General features: G+C 40.2%; 2 protein-coding genes across 3 annotated transcripts in view; both read right to left on the bottom strand.

Moving 5' to 3' along the window:
* Positions 1 to 3534, bottom strand: part of nckap5l (NCK-associated protein 5-like) — a 58558-nt gene extending 55024 nt beyond the window's left edge. Inside the window, exon 1 of the mRNA XM_080899935.1 lies at positions 3362 to 3534. The gene's annotated coding sequence lies outside the window, so the exon portion shown is untranslated. The remainder of the gene's footprint in view (positions 1 to 3361) is intronic.
* Positions 3535 to 4249: 715 nt separating this feature from the next.
* On the bottom strand, positions 4250 to 16071 carry kansl2 (KAT8 regulatory NSL complex subunit 2). 2 transcript variants are annotated; one of them, XM_080899940.1, is made up of 10 exons: positions 15971 to 16071; positions 14324 to 14581; positions 13978 to 14150; positions 11876 to 11990; positions 10890 to 11053; positions 10645 to 10808; positions 10388 to 10484; positions 8583 to 8836; positions 6842 to 7095; positions 4250 to 5271 (listed from the first exon to the last, which is right to left on the bottom strand). In XM_080899940.1, the coding sequence occupies exons 2-9, from the start codon at positions 14572 to 14574 to the stop codon at positions 6859 to 6861; spliced, it is 1455 nt and encodes a 484-aa protein (XP_080756066.1). In that variant the 5' UTR covers positions 14575 to 14581; positions 15971 to 16071; the 3' UTR covers positions 4250 to 5271; positions 6842 to 6858. The 2 variants fall into 2 exon arrangements, with proteins under 2 accessions (XP_080756066.1, XP_080756065.1); XM_080899939.1 differs by having other exon boundaries at positions 6892 to 7095.
* Positions 16072 to 16532: the final 461 nt, after the last annotated feature.

The following is a 16532-nucleotide window of genomic DNA, read 5'->3' as shown; positions in this document are numbered from 1 at the left end:
GTCCTTCTTCAGAAAACGATGAGACAAAGGAAACAGCATGAGCGTATATCTGGCCTTGAACCAACAGGCACAGATCATTAAAACTGATGTTTTTCCTCCAACAATGAGGACTCTTTAATAGCTGCACAGCAATTTCTAAGATGTTTTAACTCTCGTGTAATCGCAGAACGGCCCTACAACTTGTTAAGATTGCTGGCACATGTTTTATAACCTATAAAATTCCCCACAAGGTGAAAACAAACAAGAAACAATTCACCCCATTCAGAAAATGTGGAAGGTATCACAGTTAGTAAAATGCAGCTTTGTTAACACGAACCAGCAGATGGTGATAAGCTGTTGTTGTGCTGGGTGACATGGATGCATGCAATCTGTTGCTTTCACTGACGAGTTGAACTATCAGAACTTAAACAGGAGAAAAACAATATGAAAACATATTTTAATAGCCAGCAGAGAAAAGGTCCAAAATTCTCCAGTTTGTACTTTACTTTGTCTTTTGTGATTGAAAAAATTCAATGACATCACATCAGGCTTTAGGAAATCTTAATAAGAATCCCAAAAATAAATCAAGAAATCACTGCATGTCTGTTTGGTTTCCAGGAATCTCAATAGTAAAGACTTTTCTGGTCTTAGTCGCTAGATTCTAGTCTTAAAGAACAACATGATGTTCATATTATAAATTATGGTTCCCATTATAGCCAAAAAGAGCACTAAAAGTAGCCCCAAGGTATGTATCACATCTAGTTCCATAAAGCTAAAACAGTGACAGCCAAAACTCGAAGCTTCACCGATACATCCGATAAAGTCCAGGTGTCCCACTGGGGCATCATCCACTGATTTCATATTAGCTGCATTCACATATCTGCCAACTACTGATAAAATACCAGAATTTCACTCACCTAAATCGAATCACAAACTTATAGGATGTTTTGCATCACAGTGAGCTCCAGTGTATGTGAGCACAAACCTAGCAGACACCAGTCATCTCCAAGGAGCCACGCCCCAGACTCCAGTATCCATACAGGTAAGTTATAAAACAGTTCAGCCCATGGTGTTGCTACGAAGTGCGAAAAACTGTCCACAGAGACCAACTTTATTTCTTCTATAAGGTTTTAACATGAGAGCATTTTTGAGAGGCAGCTTCAAATTTGTGATTTCAGGAACTGCAGTCATTGGCACTCCACAAGTTGCCGTTAGAGTGGCAACAACCTTGTGAAGAGGGAGGAAGTTGTACTGACCAGCTGGTTGCACAGAGGCCACCTGGAAGCTTTGTAGACAACATTTCGACAGATGGAGACACTTGTGATTTTTGCTGCTTTGTCACAGTCAGTTGCTGTACTATCACTAAAAGACTGCATGCAACTGAAACTTGTCCCCATTCTATTCAAAAAATGAGCTTTATTTAAGATGGCGGGTGAATGTGAGGGGCCGCTGACCTGGTCCCCATCTTTGGAGCAACCATTTCAAAGGCAGCAAGATTGTGCCGTGGTCCCTAACCACTGTTATCCCTACTGTAACTGTAGTATAGATTACACGGAAGCTATGTCCTGCTTTAACATATGGTCTGAGTTTATAAATGAGCCTTGAGTGACAGTGACAGCTACTGTTGCCAGCTTTACGTCATTTTCTAATATTTTCTAAATAAAACTGTTGTAATGAAAATAAACCCTGCACTGGTTTAATGCCATGTTGATGAAAATCAGTTTGTTGACAGTTGGATTATGAAAGCCAACAAGGGCAATGATATTTTCCAGATGACTAGATTAGGTTTCTTTTTAAAAGTTGTAAACAAACAAAGAAACAAAGACAAAAAGCATCACCGTTCTTGTTATCTATAGCCTAACAAGGCCTGACCAGCCGTCCTACAAAATGATCAAAACAAAGTTTTCACCAAATCTGCAAAATCAAATGCAGATTCATGAAGGTTCGACTTCTGCTTTGTGAATGTCATGTTTAATTCAGAAAGCAGCAGGCAAACATCAAACGTCAGAAGATCTGATGAAAATATGGCATTTCTGTTTGTTTCATGTGTTAATTAGAGAAAGGTTATCCACCCCTGTGTGACTTTTCATATCTGCAGTTTATGACCTGCTTGGTTGCATTTTCATTTTATCAGCACAACTACCAACTATTGCAATGTTTAACCTGTTTTAAATGCACTTATTCCGAAAATGATCACTTTTAATTCCTCAAAACATTTTCAGACTTCTCCTAGACAAGCAGATCTGCCAGGATTAGTTGGCTGATTACAATCACTGAAATGTGGGGATTGTCTTTTTTACCCCTGGTGTAAAAGAAATGATTTAATTATTTTTTAATTAGACACAGCGAGTCCTGAACTTTGGGTAAGTGTTTAAAAATGATAAAATGACCTGTGGAACACAAAATATCTCCATATTAAAGACTGACTGCTTGGCATTGCGCATCCTGTTGTTAAGCGGGACTCTGGTGGTTTTCCAAACTCATCATATTCATACATGCACACATATCAATTCAGACTGGAGGTCAGCGCAGACCAGCTGAAGTTAAAATTCCTCTAGTCTGCACGGTGAAAGACACATTTTAAGAGGAACTGGAGCTCAATTCGGCTGGTAAAATAATCAAACCAACAGCTCTCCTCCTTAAAAATGATCTGAACTTCACATAAAAAAGGGTGGCTCATCCCTCCTCGCATCCATGCTGCAGACACATTAATTCATTCACGAACATCATTGTGAGGCTGATTTATTCTTGATTTAAAAATTCTGGTTTGTGCAGCGTCAGCCTCCACTCACAGCCTGAATCTCTGACAAAGCCCACACTAATGAAGCGCAGTTTATTTCCATTATAAACTGCCTTTTCTCTGCATCGCTGCGAGATGACAAATGAAAAACGAGCCGCACTTACAGGACTCGGATGACAGTTCCTTTTCCATGTTCCCTTTTCAGGTTTTCGAGGCTCAAACGGCGACAGGATGTATTTCAGCTCCCGCGTAACGCAGCTGAACCAAACCAGAGCTGAGCTTGGGAAAGCCTCCAGGTTTTTCCTTCTTTTTTGGCCCCTTTTCTTGGGGACAGGCCCTTCAAACCCAAACCCTGCGCCGAAATGGGTCCCCTCCGCCACGGGTAAGCGCGCTGTTACGCCCTTGCGTTTCTCCCACAAACGAAGAAAACGCAGGAAAAACGCCGCAGCGTTTAAGGCTGAAGCAGCCCGCAGCAGCAAATCAACATTTTCAGCTGTGAATCGGCGCAACCTTTACATGCCCGGTGATGTTAAAACAATGAAGCGCATGCAAACGGATCAGTGTCGGTATTCCTGCGAACCCATCGGCCAGCCGAGCATTTCAGCACATGAAACGGCGTTTTTCCGTTTTTGAAAAACTCACCTCATTTGGATGGAAACTGCCGCTGTGTTGCCATGTCCGGTAAAGATAAAACTATACTATTTTTTCTTCTTTTCTTTAAAATCTCTACCTTGGGCTCATTTTTGCGGCGGTGTCCTGCTCCCCCAGCAGCGGCCGCTCTCCTCCTCTGCCTCGCCGTTTAAGTGTTTGGGTTGGAGGAAAAGTGATGTCATTGTATGAAATTTCATTACCCGCCCCACTTTTTTTCCCTTCTTTCGGAGGCTGTCCCACGTTGCCAAACATAACTTCGCTATATACTTAAAAAAAAATCTGCCCGTATGTGTGGTTTGCCGTGCCTTAAAATACTCCTGCAGGCACCACCGATATGGACACGACCAAGAAATCCATCAAAAAATAATTTGTGGTTGAAAGAGTGACATTTTTAAAGTTAACACACAAACAGCTGAAAACCTGATACAGCACTCAGGCTTCAAGGCAATTTAACCCAAACTAGAAATAATACAACCGCATGACAAAAAGAAGGAGGGTGAGTGTATGGAGCTAAAACTGGACTAGAGGCCTTAAACAGCTATTTTTCTGAAGGTGACCTCAGGCTTAAGTGCAAATCTGGACTCGTCTATGTGGAACTGAAACATGCTCGAACACTTTACAATACAGCCTGCGTTTACTGGTGTTTGAATGGAGATGCAGAGGAAAAGAACAGCTGGAGAATAAACAAATCTGGGTGCGAAATGACTTCAGCTCCAAATTTTCCTCATGTACACTTGACAAACATGCACTAAACTGCACCAAATCTTTAGTACTCACAGAGGGAGTAAATTACAGAATCCTTCCAATGGTTCCTGTTATCTAAAGCCAGATGAAGGTTTCTTAACAATGTGTGAAAGCACAAACTACATCTGTTAAAGGTTTGTTGTTGATCATAAGCATAAAACAAGTTTAATAACCATATATTGTCTTTATTCATTTAAGGTTCCCTTTTCTCGCGCAGTAACAGCTGAAGCTATAAACTGCTTTTCTGCAGGAATCAACTATAAATTTAAGCAGTGAAGCATTTGCAGATCAGCACACATGTCCTGTACTTTTTAGTTATTTGTAACTACAACCAATGAAAATGTGGGAGATAAATGTGGGTGATGAAAAGGTTTGCTGTCCTGCATAAAATGAAACGACTGGTCGCTCAAACTGAAACACAAAACCACCTTAGCAGACAATAAAAATTACATCAAGTATTTTCGTAAATACTGGCTACAAGGGCATATGCAACAACAGAATGTGTTAAAGTGTAATAATGGGAGAAAGTTTCCAGTTGCTTTAAAGTTTTATGGAAATGTGTTTTCTGCTGCAAACATGCCGATCAGAAACAAAGTTACCTAAAACCCCATTTATTTCCTCATCTTTATTTCAAACCAGGCAGTAGGAGCAGAAACAGTGAGGCACATTACAATGATGTTTATAACTGAAACTGCACAGTGTAACATTTTACCTAAAACTTCAGTTTTCTCCCTGCATTCCTCTAACATGTCCAGCTGACATTTCTGATCCAAACGCTTCCCTCTCAGCTGACCTTTCCCTGCACCTTCACACGACTCACCTGAAACGGCCTCACACTGGGTGACGTCTCATCTCAGGCTGGATTTTCTTTAGTATGAAACCAGGAGTCTAGTTCCCCACATGAAGTACAATATGCTGAAAGGTTATTATGGAATTTCTGCCCATTGATTCCAAAAACATGTCGCCTACTCCAGCTTTCAGTCTCAGTAGGAGCCGCTGAGTACTTTAGTACCTAATGTGGGCTGTATTATAAACGAGTAGCAGTGACAGTTCTTTGAAATGCTGGTTCATCTGGGAGCGTCGGCTGCAGCAGAGTCGATGTCTTGGAGCGAATTGTCAGTCGTGTCTTCCTCACCTCCGACTGCCTCTGACACCACCTGAGTGGAAGAACAAAGATAAAGCACATTTACTGCTAGTTCAGATCATCTGTTTGTGTAAAGGGCCGACAGCACGGTACAAAAGCTTCTTTTCAAAGGGTTCAGTGATTCTCTTAACCCCACTGAACATCTCACTTCATATTTTCTTTACACCACAGCTTTCAAAGTTTTGATGACAGATTGCAAAATCTAGAGTGACAGACTGAGGGGCAGAGAAGAAATACAACATCAAATAAAATAAGCAAAAACGAATAATTAAAACTCAAACTTCCCTGGCAGCACAGGACAACCTGCAGAGAGGCTGTTACATTCCTAACCTGATGCATATGGAAATATTATAAATGCTGCTCTTATTTTCAAACATGTCTATGACAGACTGAGTAGTCAGTCTGACACGAGGTAAGGTCTGAAATTTTGTGTTTTAAAATTTAAGTGTCAGAAAAAAGGTTTTAGTTAAGAGGATTTAATTTAGTCCAGCTAAAAGTGCATTTGTGTTGATGGAAAATGCACAAATCTCATTGCCTCCACCGTATGCAGATAAATTGAGCTTAGGCATGTAGTGACTGCACAAAGGCCTTTTTTGTAGCAGGAGAAACCCAGCTGCAGGTAAAGCCTGTAATGAGTCTGTTCCAAGGACTGTAATTGTTTTGCCTCTATATAGTTTATTCTTTAGTGAGATGGCAGCTATAATTCGTGAATACATTTGCTCTCAGGAAATGTTAAAGGGTACTACTGAAACTGGAAAACTTGCTATTGGTGTTGTCCTGGACTGCTGCATCTTAGTATGTAAAGTAAATGTTATGGTCTGTGGGCCACTTTGTGAACCACAGCTTCACAGACTGAATGTGACCAGCAGAGGTCTAAAGGTCTTTGCAGACCAACATGTACATGTTGTAGCAGTCTATAGCCACTTGGGGGCAGTCACAAATACGCCTGTTTATTGCATGTTTGTTAATACGAAGTTTATTTTTTATTTTCTGGGAACTAATCAGTCACTGTGTTTAAAATATGATGTAACCGTTTCTAGGTCCTTTGTGCCATGCGGTCAGAGCGCATGGCACAAAAACATGCCAGGTTCACTTTCTTCACTGTCAGTCACCCAAGCCCCCCTTTTTCTTAACTGAGGCAAGATTTTATGGATATATTTTAATTTTTTTAAGACTTGTGAATTTCTCTCTCTCTCTCTTTTGAAGAAAATACAGCTATGACACAACACATGCCAAAGAATACACCTGTAATTTGTTATTTGTATCCTTTGTATTTGTTCAAAGGTGTTCATAAATTAAGTCAAATCATGTCAATTAATGTCAAAAAATGATTTATTTTTCTTCAACACTGTTCACTCATATGAAGACAATGGACATAAAACAGATTAATTTCATAAAGGAGACTGCATCCTCAATAAAAGCTCCTAAAGGTACGTCTGAGATAGAGAACAAATAAATAAAAAAAATAAATTCATTAATAAACTAAAATCAACCCTAACCTTTTTTGAGTTTTCTTTTTTCCTGTGATCAACCTGAAAATGTTTTCAACACAGTACAGTTTGAATTGAGTGCATCAATGTTACCTGCCACAATAAGATATTCACGACGACAAAACCCCTGATTGAGAGTTAACCTGGTTGTTCATGATGGCGTCCACATCTCTCTCTGAGAGTTCCTGCCCTGAGGTGTCAAGGTCCTGGTCTGGGTCCTCGCCAGTCAGGATGTCCATCGGGGCCTCAGCTATGGCTCTGATGGTTTGGTCCTCCAGGGCCAGGGCTGTGTCAAACTGCAGAGGGGACGGAGGACCCTGCATACCGTCCCCTTCCACATCCAGGTCCTGCAAAACAGAGATGCTCAAAATTGCTATTGGAGGCATTTTTGATGGTATATTTATAGAAATCCCCCCGTGTGTATTTGTTTTTTAAGCTTGCTTTCATAGCCATTTGTTTCATTTGACTCAACCTGAGATCAATATTAATGGATCTGTTAACAGAAGGATAACATAGAAGCTTATATGTCCCTTTATATGCAGACAAACAGCTATGTTGGTAATAACCCACAAACGGCCCATTCAAAGTGAGGAAAAACCTGATTGGGCAAACCGTACCAGCATTTAAGATGCTGCTTTACTGAATCATTGTAACCTGCTGCACATGCAACAGTCTGTCCACTTGCAACCTCTGCCCCACTTGAGCCAGACTCCCTCTCCTTTAAAGGGTTAAAATCCAGAATATATAATTAAATATAATTAATATTTGAAATGCATATTTCAGACTGAAGTAGTTTTATAATAGTCATTAAAGTGGAATAAATATTCCTATGTAATAATTTTACAGTATTTTTTGGAGGGGTGAAGTTTTTTTGTCATTAGGGTAAAATGTGTTAGGATTTTTAAGGCTCTTCCAAGGGTTAAAACTCCTAAAATGTTTCCTACCATAAAGCAACTTACTTACTCAGCTTTTTTTTTTTTTTTTTTAACTTTTTAAAAAATTATTAAACAGATATTGTCCCATTGATAATTTGTGGGCTCGCACAGTGACACAGTGGTTAGCACTCTGTCTTGAGTTAAATTCCAATATCAGACCAGGGAGGTGTCTGTGTGGAGTTTGCATGTTCCCCGTGTTTTTGTGTGTTCCCTTTGGATTCCTCCCACAGCCCAAAGACATGCAGTTAGTGGGGTGATTCTTAATTGCCCATAGATACAGACAACCATTTGGTTTTGTGGTAGCCCTGCGACAGACTGGTGACCTGTCCAGGATGTACCCTGCCTCTTGCCAAAATTTAAATTGTTTAGAGTGATCACACTTGTCAATTTGCAGGTCATCAGTGACACTGTCGCACAATTACATCAGTTTACGCTTGCCATTATGGTGTTACCAAACCCTGCAACATTCCCCTGAAAGATCAGTCAGCACTCAGAGAAGAGTACAGGTGTCATCACACAGAGATGATAAAGAAAACGTAACTGGGTAACTTCAGTTGTAAAAAATAACTTGCTCAAGTAAAAGCCTTTCGTCTGCTGCAATTTGTAACTTTCTGTAGCTTTTCTTGTTTGTACTTTTCTGCTCAGTAATGCATTTAAAATAAGTGTGGAGACCAGCAACCTCATTAAACCGAAAAATACTCTACTCCAGAACAAAAAAACCAAAAACATACTACAGCAGCATGACTTGGTACACTATCCCCTGCTGTGGTGGAAACTTTACAACAGCTTGTTGAAAAACGCATTCAGACTGATACTCATCTTTCACAAGAGGAATTATGTGGAACGTGATATGTGTATTAGAGAGAAGAGGTTGGTAGGTGACTGTCATTTCTACGTACATCGCTGAACTCGAGAGGGAGGTTTTCTGTGGGCTGAAGCTCTGCCGCACTCAGGTACATGTCTTTGCTCATAGGGGTGAACTCCTCCTGTGGCGGAGCCTCCTGCTCGGGCTGGTACATGGGCGGAGGCAGGGTGAGGTGCAGCGGGCAGCGGGGGTCGTCTGACTGACCCATGTGCACAGTACGATCACATGGAACATCTTTTAACCCTGGACACATTTTAAAAAGGATCTGGTTGCTGTCCTGGTAGATATCTGAACATGTGGCTGTCAAGGAAAATTTGATTATCAAAAAGAGAAAAAAAAAAAAAAGATAAGAAAAGAGAGAGAATACCAAAAAACTAATTAAAGGGTAAGAGTTGCGGAGAATTAATGGCAAGCTGCACTGATGCTTCTCTGGAGGCCCTCTGTTGTCCAACGCTTGCACCGATTTCTAATTGGCTTTCAAATGTCACCCATCAGCATCCAGCACCTACAGTCGGCCCATTTTCATTCTCTAACACCATTTCATTGTAAGTATATGACAGTGAGACAACTGCCTTCAAAAATCATGGTTTGTATTCATCTGGATTTCTCAAATCTTGTGCCTGATTAAAAAACAAACAAACAAGAAATATCTTAGAAATATTTAGAAAGCCTGATAAACGTCCTTGTTGCATTAAAGTGATGCCTTTATGGTTTTGTAGAGCATGTTAATGATAAAATTCTCATGTCTGGGTTCAATCAAACTAAACTGGCTATTGAAAGAACAAAATTCTTAATATTCAATAAAGGAAAAATTGTTATTCTCACACTGTGAGAACTAAAATGCAAGACTGAAAAACATGAAACGTTACGCTAGTCAAAGTAGGTTAAGAAAGATTTTGTTCCTTCCAACTGAATTGATTAGCTCCTTTGTTTTCTGGGAAACAAATCAACAGACCACAGGAAGCTGTTTATCTAGGCTCCCGTTGAAACGAACAGCTACTACAAGCTGCTGGTCTTGATTGGGGCCAAGGGGAGGAGGGCGGAAATGAGAAACGTAACTGAAGAGTGTAGAAATCAGCAGAGAGCAGATCAGTCTACATCTGGCTCATTCATTCAACAGAACAGAGCTTTAAAACACACTCCATTCAAACTTAGTCAAAGCTAACACCTGTTAGCTAACAGCTTACCTTTGTCTCATCAAACCTTTCCTGGTGCATTATGAGGAGCTGAATGAGATCAGCCTAGTGTTAATGTCCAGCACAGAAGCAATACGAGCGGAAATTAAGCAAAGAGAGTCTCATTTCATGACACGTCTTCAAACACAGCTCCTCTTTTCACTGTGGAGCATCTCTGCACTCAACTCTTTATCTCTGGTAACCATTCTTGAATGAAGCCACAAAGCCGCTCCCAGCTGTTAAGAGAATATTACACTAGCTAGCATCACCCAATATGCCCTTTGGCATTGAATTTTGTATCTGAGTAGTTACTAGTATAACAACAATAGCAATAGCTTATTTCACAAATCATATAAAATTGTGTGTTACAATGTTTGCCCTGTTAAATTTGGCTGTGCATCATTTAACATGATCTTATATTAATGTACATTGGTCATTTGATTCATTGTGAGTGGAAAATGTGTACAGTTGGTACAGTCCCCCTCTCAATACAGTATATATTTTACATTTAAACCCACCAATTGGCAATAGAGGACAGTCTGTTCACCGCTGTTAAGCTGGTTTTGAAAAATTCATATCATACGTGATACTATGATGAGTATTCCACCCATCATCTTTCATTCAGTGATTATTTAGTCACACTATTAAAGCCATCAGAGGATACGTGAGACACAGTGTCGGGCCATAGGCAGGCAGGGATTGGTACATCGGGTTCCCTCCATGAAGGAGATGCATTTTTCACTCACTGTTCTTGTGTGTGGCTACAACCGAAATAACAAACAAACATTAGATAATGAAGTGAAACGTAATCATAAACAGTTGACGTTTTTTTAATTATCCCTCTATGACACGACTGCCAGAGAATATAAGTAAAGAAAATGTACAGATTTCTTTAAACTCAGTATCAATTCAAGTTAGCACCTGAGGGCCTCCTTCTGTCACAGCCTGCCTCCTTTCCCTCAGCTGCCGGTGCAGCAGGGCCTCCACCCCGTACCGGCGGCGGTATCGACGCAGAGCTTTAAGCTTCTTCAGGTTCTCCCTCTCCTTCATGGAAAGACCTTCAGGCCCTGTCAGGAGGCTGGTACCTGTAATCAACATTAAAAGGTTTGTGTCACTCAGAATTAAGAGGAGTGAGCAGTAAAAGCATAAATTTGTCCTATGATTACCTATAGCTTCATGCTCCATTTTGCGGTTGTGCAGGTATCTGCGCTTCTTCTCTTTCAGCAGGTGCTGCAGGCGTTTGAACTGATCAATATAGAGGGACTGGAGTCTGATAAGTTTTTCTCGAGTGATTAGCGCCACTTCTTCTGCAGTGTACACTCCTGCATGTCTGCCAACACATAGCATTGAAAATCTAACGTCCATTGAGTTTCAAAACAATAAACTACTCAGTATCTAACAATTTAAGACTAAGATAAGTAATTCTTAAATCAACATACAACATTATGTTGTGCCACTGGATGATGAGCTCAGGTATTAAGTCAGAGGTATTAAGTTATTAAGTCAGAGTCATCACTAACAGCTTGTCAATAAACACGATTCGAGCCTTTGTAGGTTTGCATATTAACTACTTACTTTTTTAAAATTTTCTGTCAACGTTTTTAGCAAAAAGAATGTAAAAAAAATCTAAGACTTATGTGCGCCTTATAGTCGTGAAAATACGGTAAGACGATTGAACTGCTTCACTTCCGTCTGCCATTTATTTATTTTCCGGCTCTTTGAAAGGTCGCAGCAAAATGTTGAGGAAAGGTGTCGAGTTTTATCTGGAGCATGTACAGACTGATATTAATCTTTAATAGGGCTGTGAAAATTGAGAGCTAACAAAACAACTGCTGCACAATGTCGTCCGCCATCTTAGTTGAACTGGTCACGTGACTGCATCATATGACTAAAATGCATCCTTGTTTTCGAAATCTTCCTTTTTCGCTGTCCACACAGCGAGGCACATGCAGCGTTTTCAAACTTATCCACTTTGGAGAGTGTTTTCAAACCAAAAACGCCGTCTCAGTGTGGACGGAAGGCCAAAAGGGGGGGAAAAAAGATGCATTTTCAAGTCTGGACATGGCCTAAGCCTTCTATCTTGAACTACAGATTCTTATTCAAACTACATAACTACACAATGTGGGTTGAGAAGAAAATCTTAAGAGCTTACTTCAGAGGATCCTCGTGATCACTATCGATGCTGTCAGCCTCGCTGTCCGGATCTCCTCTCCACGTCTGGTCCAATACCAACGGCCCCTGCTCTTCCTCACTCAGACTGTCCTCATCTAGGAAGAGGGAGGAATTAGTGGTATTTTTATCTGACTTTTGGTAGAGCATGCTAGCGGGCCGTCGTTATTACCGTGTTTTTTGGAAAATACGGCACACTTAAAATCAATCCTTTGACTTTTCTGAAAATCAACAGTGCCCTTACAATCCCGTGTGCCTTATGTATGAATTCGGGTTGACCTCGAAACGATTTTATGTACACGGCGCTTGGAAATCTGTCAAATGTTTTAGTATGACTTTGCTAGGCTAGGAAGCCGCACCGCTTGATGGATTGTCGGAGCATTACGGCTAGGGCTGCTCGATTATGGCAAAAATGATAATCACGATTATTTTCACTGAAATTGAGATCACGATTATTTGACGATATTTATTTAACCCTTTAAGACCTACTATAGAACCAAGTCCACCAGAGCTTATATTATTTTAATTTATTTTTTTTACATGCTGTAGTGCCATTTGTGGGAGCATTTCAAGTTGCTATACATCAATACAACTGTTATAGCCCATATTTTAATAATATGTATGCATTAAGTGCATAGTAATTACATAAATTTCAAAAAAGTGCAATAAACTACAAAAAAAAATTGAAAATCGCTTTTGTTTTGTTTACATATATTTCTACTTGGAGAAGTTTAAGAGGTTTATCCCTCAAAACTTTAAATACAATAAAGTTGCAAAAAATAGTTTCCCACCACAGGAAATTTATTTTGAGTGTCTTCATAGTTTTATTTTGGAGATACAGCAATTTTTATATACTGCAGGAAAAACAAAAAACAATCCTATGATGCAAATTTGCAAAGAAAACAGCATGTGCATCATTTCACTGTGGGAAGTGTTACGAACAGCTGATAGGAACGGCAAAGCGTGTTTCTGGAATATTATGTTTTTGTTCCTGCAAGCGCTTTTTATGCAATTTTTGCAAAGCTATATGTGGAACGAAACCGTGACCGAGGACAAGCTGATGGCATAAGATGTAAGTACAACTCCTCCGGTTTCATATGCAAAACAAATTATTGCGCTAGCTTACACGGTTCAGGTTCTACAGGGATTTAAAAATAGTTACGCAAAACGGAGCATGCTGCTCTGACCGGCTTTAAAGGGTTAACAATGACTTTAAAAAAATAATATAAAATAGTGTGCAACACCACTGAAGTTTTTTTTTTTTAAACTCTTTTCAACCAACGGCAGTCACTCTCCTCTCCAAATAACTATAGCTTTCCGAGCTTCCCTCGGGTCCTCTTAATCAGCGGTCTCCACCCTTTTTTGCGCCACGGACCGGTTTATGCCCGACAATATTTTCACGGACCGGCCTTTAAGGTGTCGCGGATAAATGAGGGAGGGGCTAATAATCGGCTCAGTCATTTTTAATGATCGTTGAAAGCCCAGATCGTAATCGTGATTAAAATTCGATTAATTGAGCAGCCCTAATTACGGCTATCGAAAGCAGGAGCCTCGCGGAGTGATACGTACGGTGCTTCAACATAATATTACCGTATTGTGTGTGTATAACCTCTTTTTAACTTTTGTGGATATTGGTTATGCTGAGGATATGTTGCTCAGTTTCCACTGGAAATACCTTTTGGTTAAACTGTCAGCAAGGAATTTGCATTTGCACTGTTAAATTTTTATATAACTTTAATGCAGATAAAAAACAGCTGCTTGTTTAAGTGAAAATACATTGATGTTATGTGGTTTTTTTGCACTAATAAAGTTGTGGCGTTGGAAAGTATTTTGTCTAGTGTCAATTATATCGTCAGTTATATCGTTATCGCAAATTTTCAAATGTATATCGTGATAAATATTTTTGGTCATATTGCCCTGCTCTACAACTAATGAATGAAAGCTATAAACTTTTTAATCTTTTCACAAGTGTACCAAATAACCCAACAAATAAAACTAATAAAACAACAAACAGTCTGTACAACTACATCAGCTTAACCCACATGCACCCAAATTACTATTTCCAAGTCAAAAAGTGGCCATTACCTAGAATGCGGCTGGCTTCAGAGCGTCCTCCATCAAGGCTGTGTGACTCTGCTCGGCTGTACCCACTAAGTTGAGACAGCAGGGCCTCCGGTGACGGACCAGAAGACGCCTTTCTCATTTGAGCTCGAAGAGCCATGGCATTCCTGCGAGCGTGCTCCGCACAGAAGGTCACTCTACAGAACAGACATTCAAATTGAAATTAGGAGGCTGCATGGTACTGATGAGTTTATTTACATTCCCCCTTCTCTTGGGATTAAGTTCCCATTAATGAGATTCACAGCAGATAATGATGAGATTTAATTTGTTTTTATCGATTGTTAATGGCTGATTTAGACCTTCCACCCACCCGTCTTTCCTCTCTGCCTTTGGTGCGGCATTGGGACACCGCTTCCCGTTCTTGGCAGAGACGTAGCTGCACTGTTTGTAAGGCGCATTCTTGTCCTCCAAGATGTGTTTGATGCAGAATTCCAAGCCTTCAAGTCGTGGCTGAGAGCAGGGCCGCTGGGTGAAGGAGCAGGCCTGTGGCTCCTGAGGTCGGGGTGTCTGGGTCACCCGGTTCCGACTTGAGGGCAAAACATGAATCCGTATCCTGTTCATTTCAAGCCTGCATTAAATGTAATAACAAAAAATAATAATAATAATAATAATACATTTTTCCTGTTCACACCAAATGTTTGTATGGCTGCATGCATGAATAACAGCAAGAATTCCTATAAAAACATTTGTTTGAATGTTGGAATAATGTTGGCTTCTTTAATGTATTTTTATTCAAACTACTAACTCTGGTGACCAACAGGCTGGTATTTCAGAAACTGCTGATCTAGAGATCAAAGATGGGTCACACAGATCCAACTCTAGGGTTTATAGAGAACAGTATGAAAAAGAGAAAACGTCTAGTGAGCAGCAACATGTCAATAGAAAGAAATTAGAAGAGGCTAGACTGCACTGAGCCGATAGGAAGGCAACAGAAACTCAGATAACCGCTTGTTTAATCAAGGTATGCAGAAGACCACAGCACGTCAAATCTTAAACCAGATGGGCTATAGTAGCAGAAGACTGGACGATGATACTCCTGTAAGCTAAAGCGAGCAGGAAGGGATTGGAAAAGCAATGTCTGGTCAATTTAATATATACTGAAAGGCCAGGATCTGATGTAAACAACATGAAGCTCCATCCTATGTTGTATGACCAGTTCAGGCTGGTGGTGTCGGTGTAATGGTCGTTCTACCCACACTTTGTTAAAATCCCACAGCATACCCGATTCTGACAATGTTCAACCCTTTATGACCAGAACACTCATCTTCTGATGGCGGCTTCCAGCAGGATAACATACCGTGTCAGAAAGGTTTAAAATGGTTTTCTGAACAATTACACTGTACTTAAATGGGCAGGATAGATACTCGTGGTTTTTCGCCTTTTGATCCCAAATATAACCAAAATAGAAAAAAAAAGCATATTGAAAATATGCACATAAGGTGTCATTGACCAAATCACTATGAGTACTTAAATCTAAATAAAGCTGTATAAAACTAAAACAATGTTTTCATGTTATTGGTTTACTGACGGGCGATGTCAGATGGTCGTTATTAACATCAGTAAAAGCTTATAAATGTTACGCATACAACCTAAAGGCAATTGTAATAAGTAACAAAGAGTAATAAAGGCCGCATTAATGTAAGAGAGAATGGCATTTTTTAAAAAAAATTCAAATATAAATCGAGGAGACAAACTCCTCTCTGCGTTAATGGATAAACTCTAACCGGGCGCCACACCGAGCTTCAGCCCGCCTCTCCTTACTGCGTCACTTTAACAGTTAAGACGGCAGTCGCCATCTTTGATCAATCGCTGCTAACGGCAGCTAAATGCTAATTTTCTCATTTTGCAGCGAAGATAGCAAGTCGGTGCCACAAAATTGCCGTATCCCTCCATAACGCCAACGTGATTGTATGCCAGAATATGAACATATCGCTAATTTCTATTTGCGGCCCCCTACCTTTGTCTCGGACATCCGAGCTAGCGTGAGCTTCCGAAGAACACTGTTACGTCGATTTTCCTGCATTCCCTGTTAACTGCCACAGCCGCCGCTTACAATAAGTAACCCCGCCCACCTAGAGATCCGATTAGCCAGAGCGCCGGAGTGAGGTAGCCCATTGGCCAATCCAGTTGCCATTCAAAGTGGCATCCACCCAATGTATTTACACTTTTATCATAGACCAGGGCCTCGAACTCTTTAGAACACAACTTGACCTCAAGAGGGCTACACTTACAATACCACTGGATAATACCCCCTATCTTTTAAAAATAGAAGAAAAAAAACAGTATATTTTGAAAACATTCAAATGTAAAACTTTGACACACCATGCATTTACAAATGATGATATATCAAGTAGAGTAAGTGCAATTCCATCAGTTGCTCTACAATGCTTGTATTACCCCTCAAACATATTTTTTTTGCAAAATATAATGGGTAAAACTGGATCTTCTTTCAGGGCAGATCAAGCTCCTAGACCGCATTTGACACCCCTGGCATAGATTGATTCACCTATAAAATGCAA

Source organism: Rhamphochromis sp. 'chilingali', assembly GCF_963969265.1.
Source record: "Rhamphochromis sp. 'chilingali' genome assembly, chromosome: 12".
NCBI lineage: Eukaryota > Metazoa > Chordata > Actinopteri > Cichliformes > Cichlidae > Rhamphochromis > Rhamphochromis sp. 'chilingali'.
The sequence above is the reverse complement of the archived record's forward strand: the minus strand, read 5'-3'. Positions and strand labels throughout refer to the sequence as shown.

Coding starts and splice junctions, on each gene's coding strand:
- kansl2 (XM_080899939.1), bottom strand. CDS start 14,574: ATGAACAGGATACGGATTCATGTTTTGCCCTCAAGTCGGAACCGGGTG. Junction 14,151..14,323: donor AAGGCAGAGAGGAAAGACGG/GTGGGTGGAAGG, acceptor TCTGTTCTGTAG/AGTGACCTTCTGTGCGGAGC. Junction 5,272..6,891: donor ACGCCATCATGAACAACCAG/GTTAACTCTCAA, acceptor TCTTCCACTCAG/GTGGTGTCAGAGGCAGTCGG.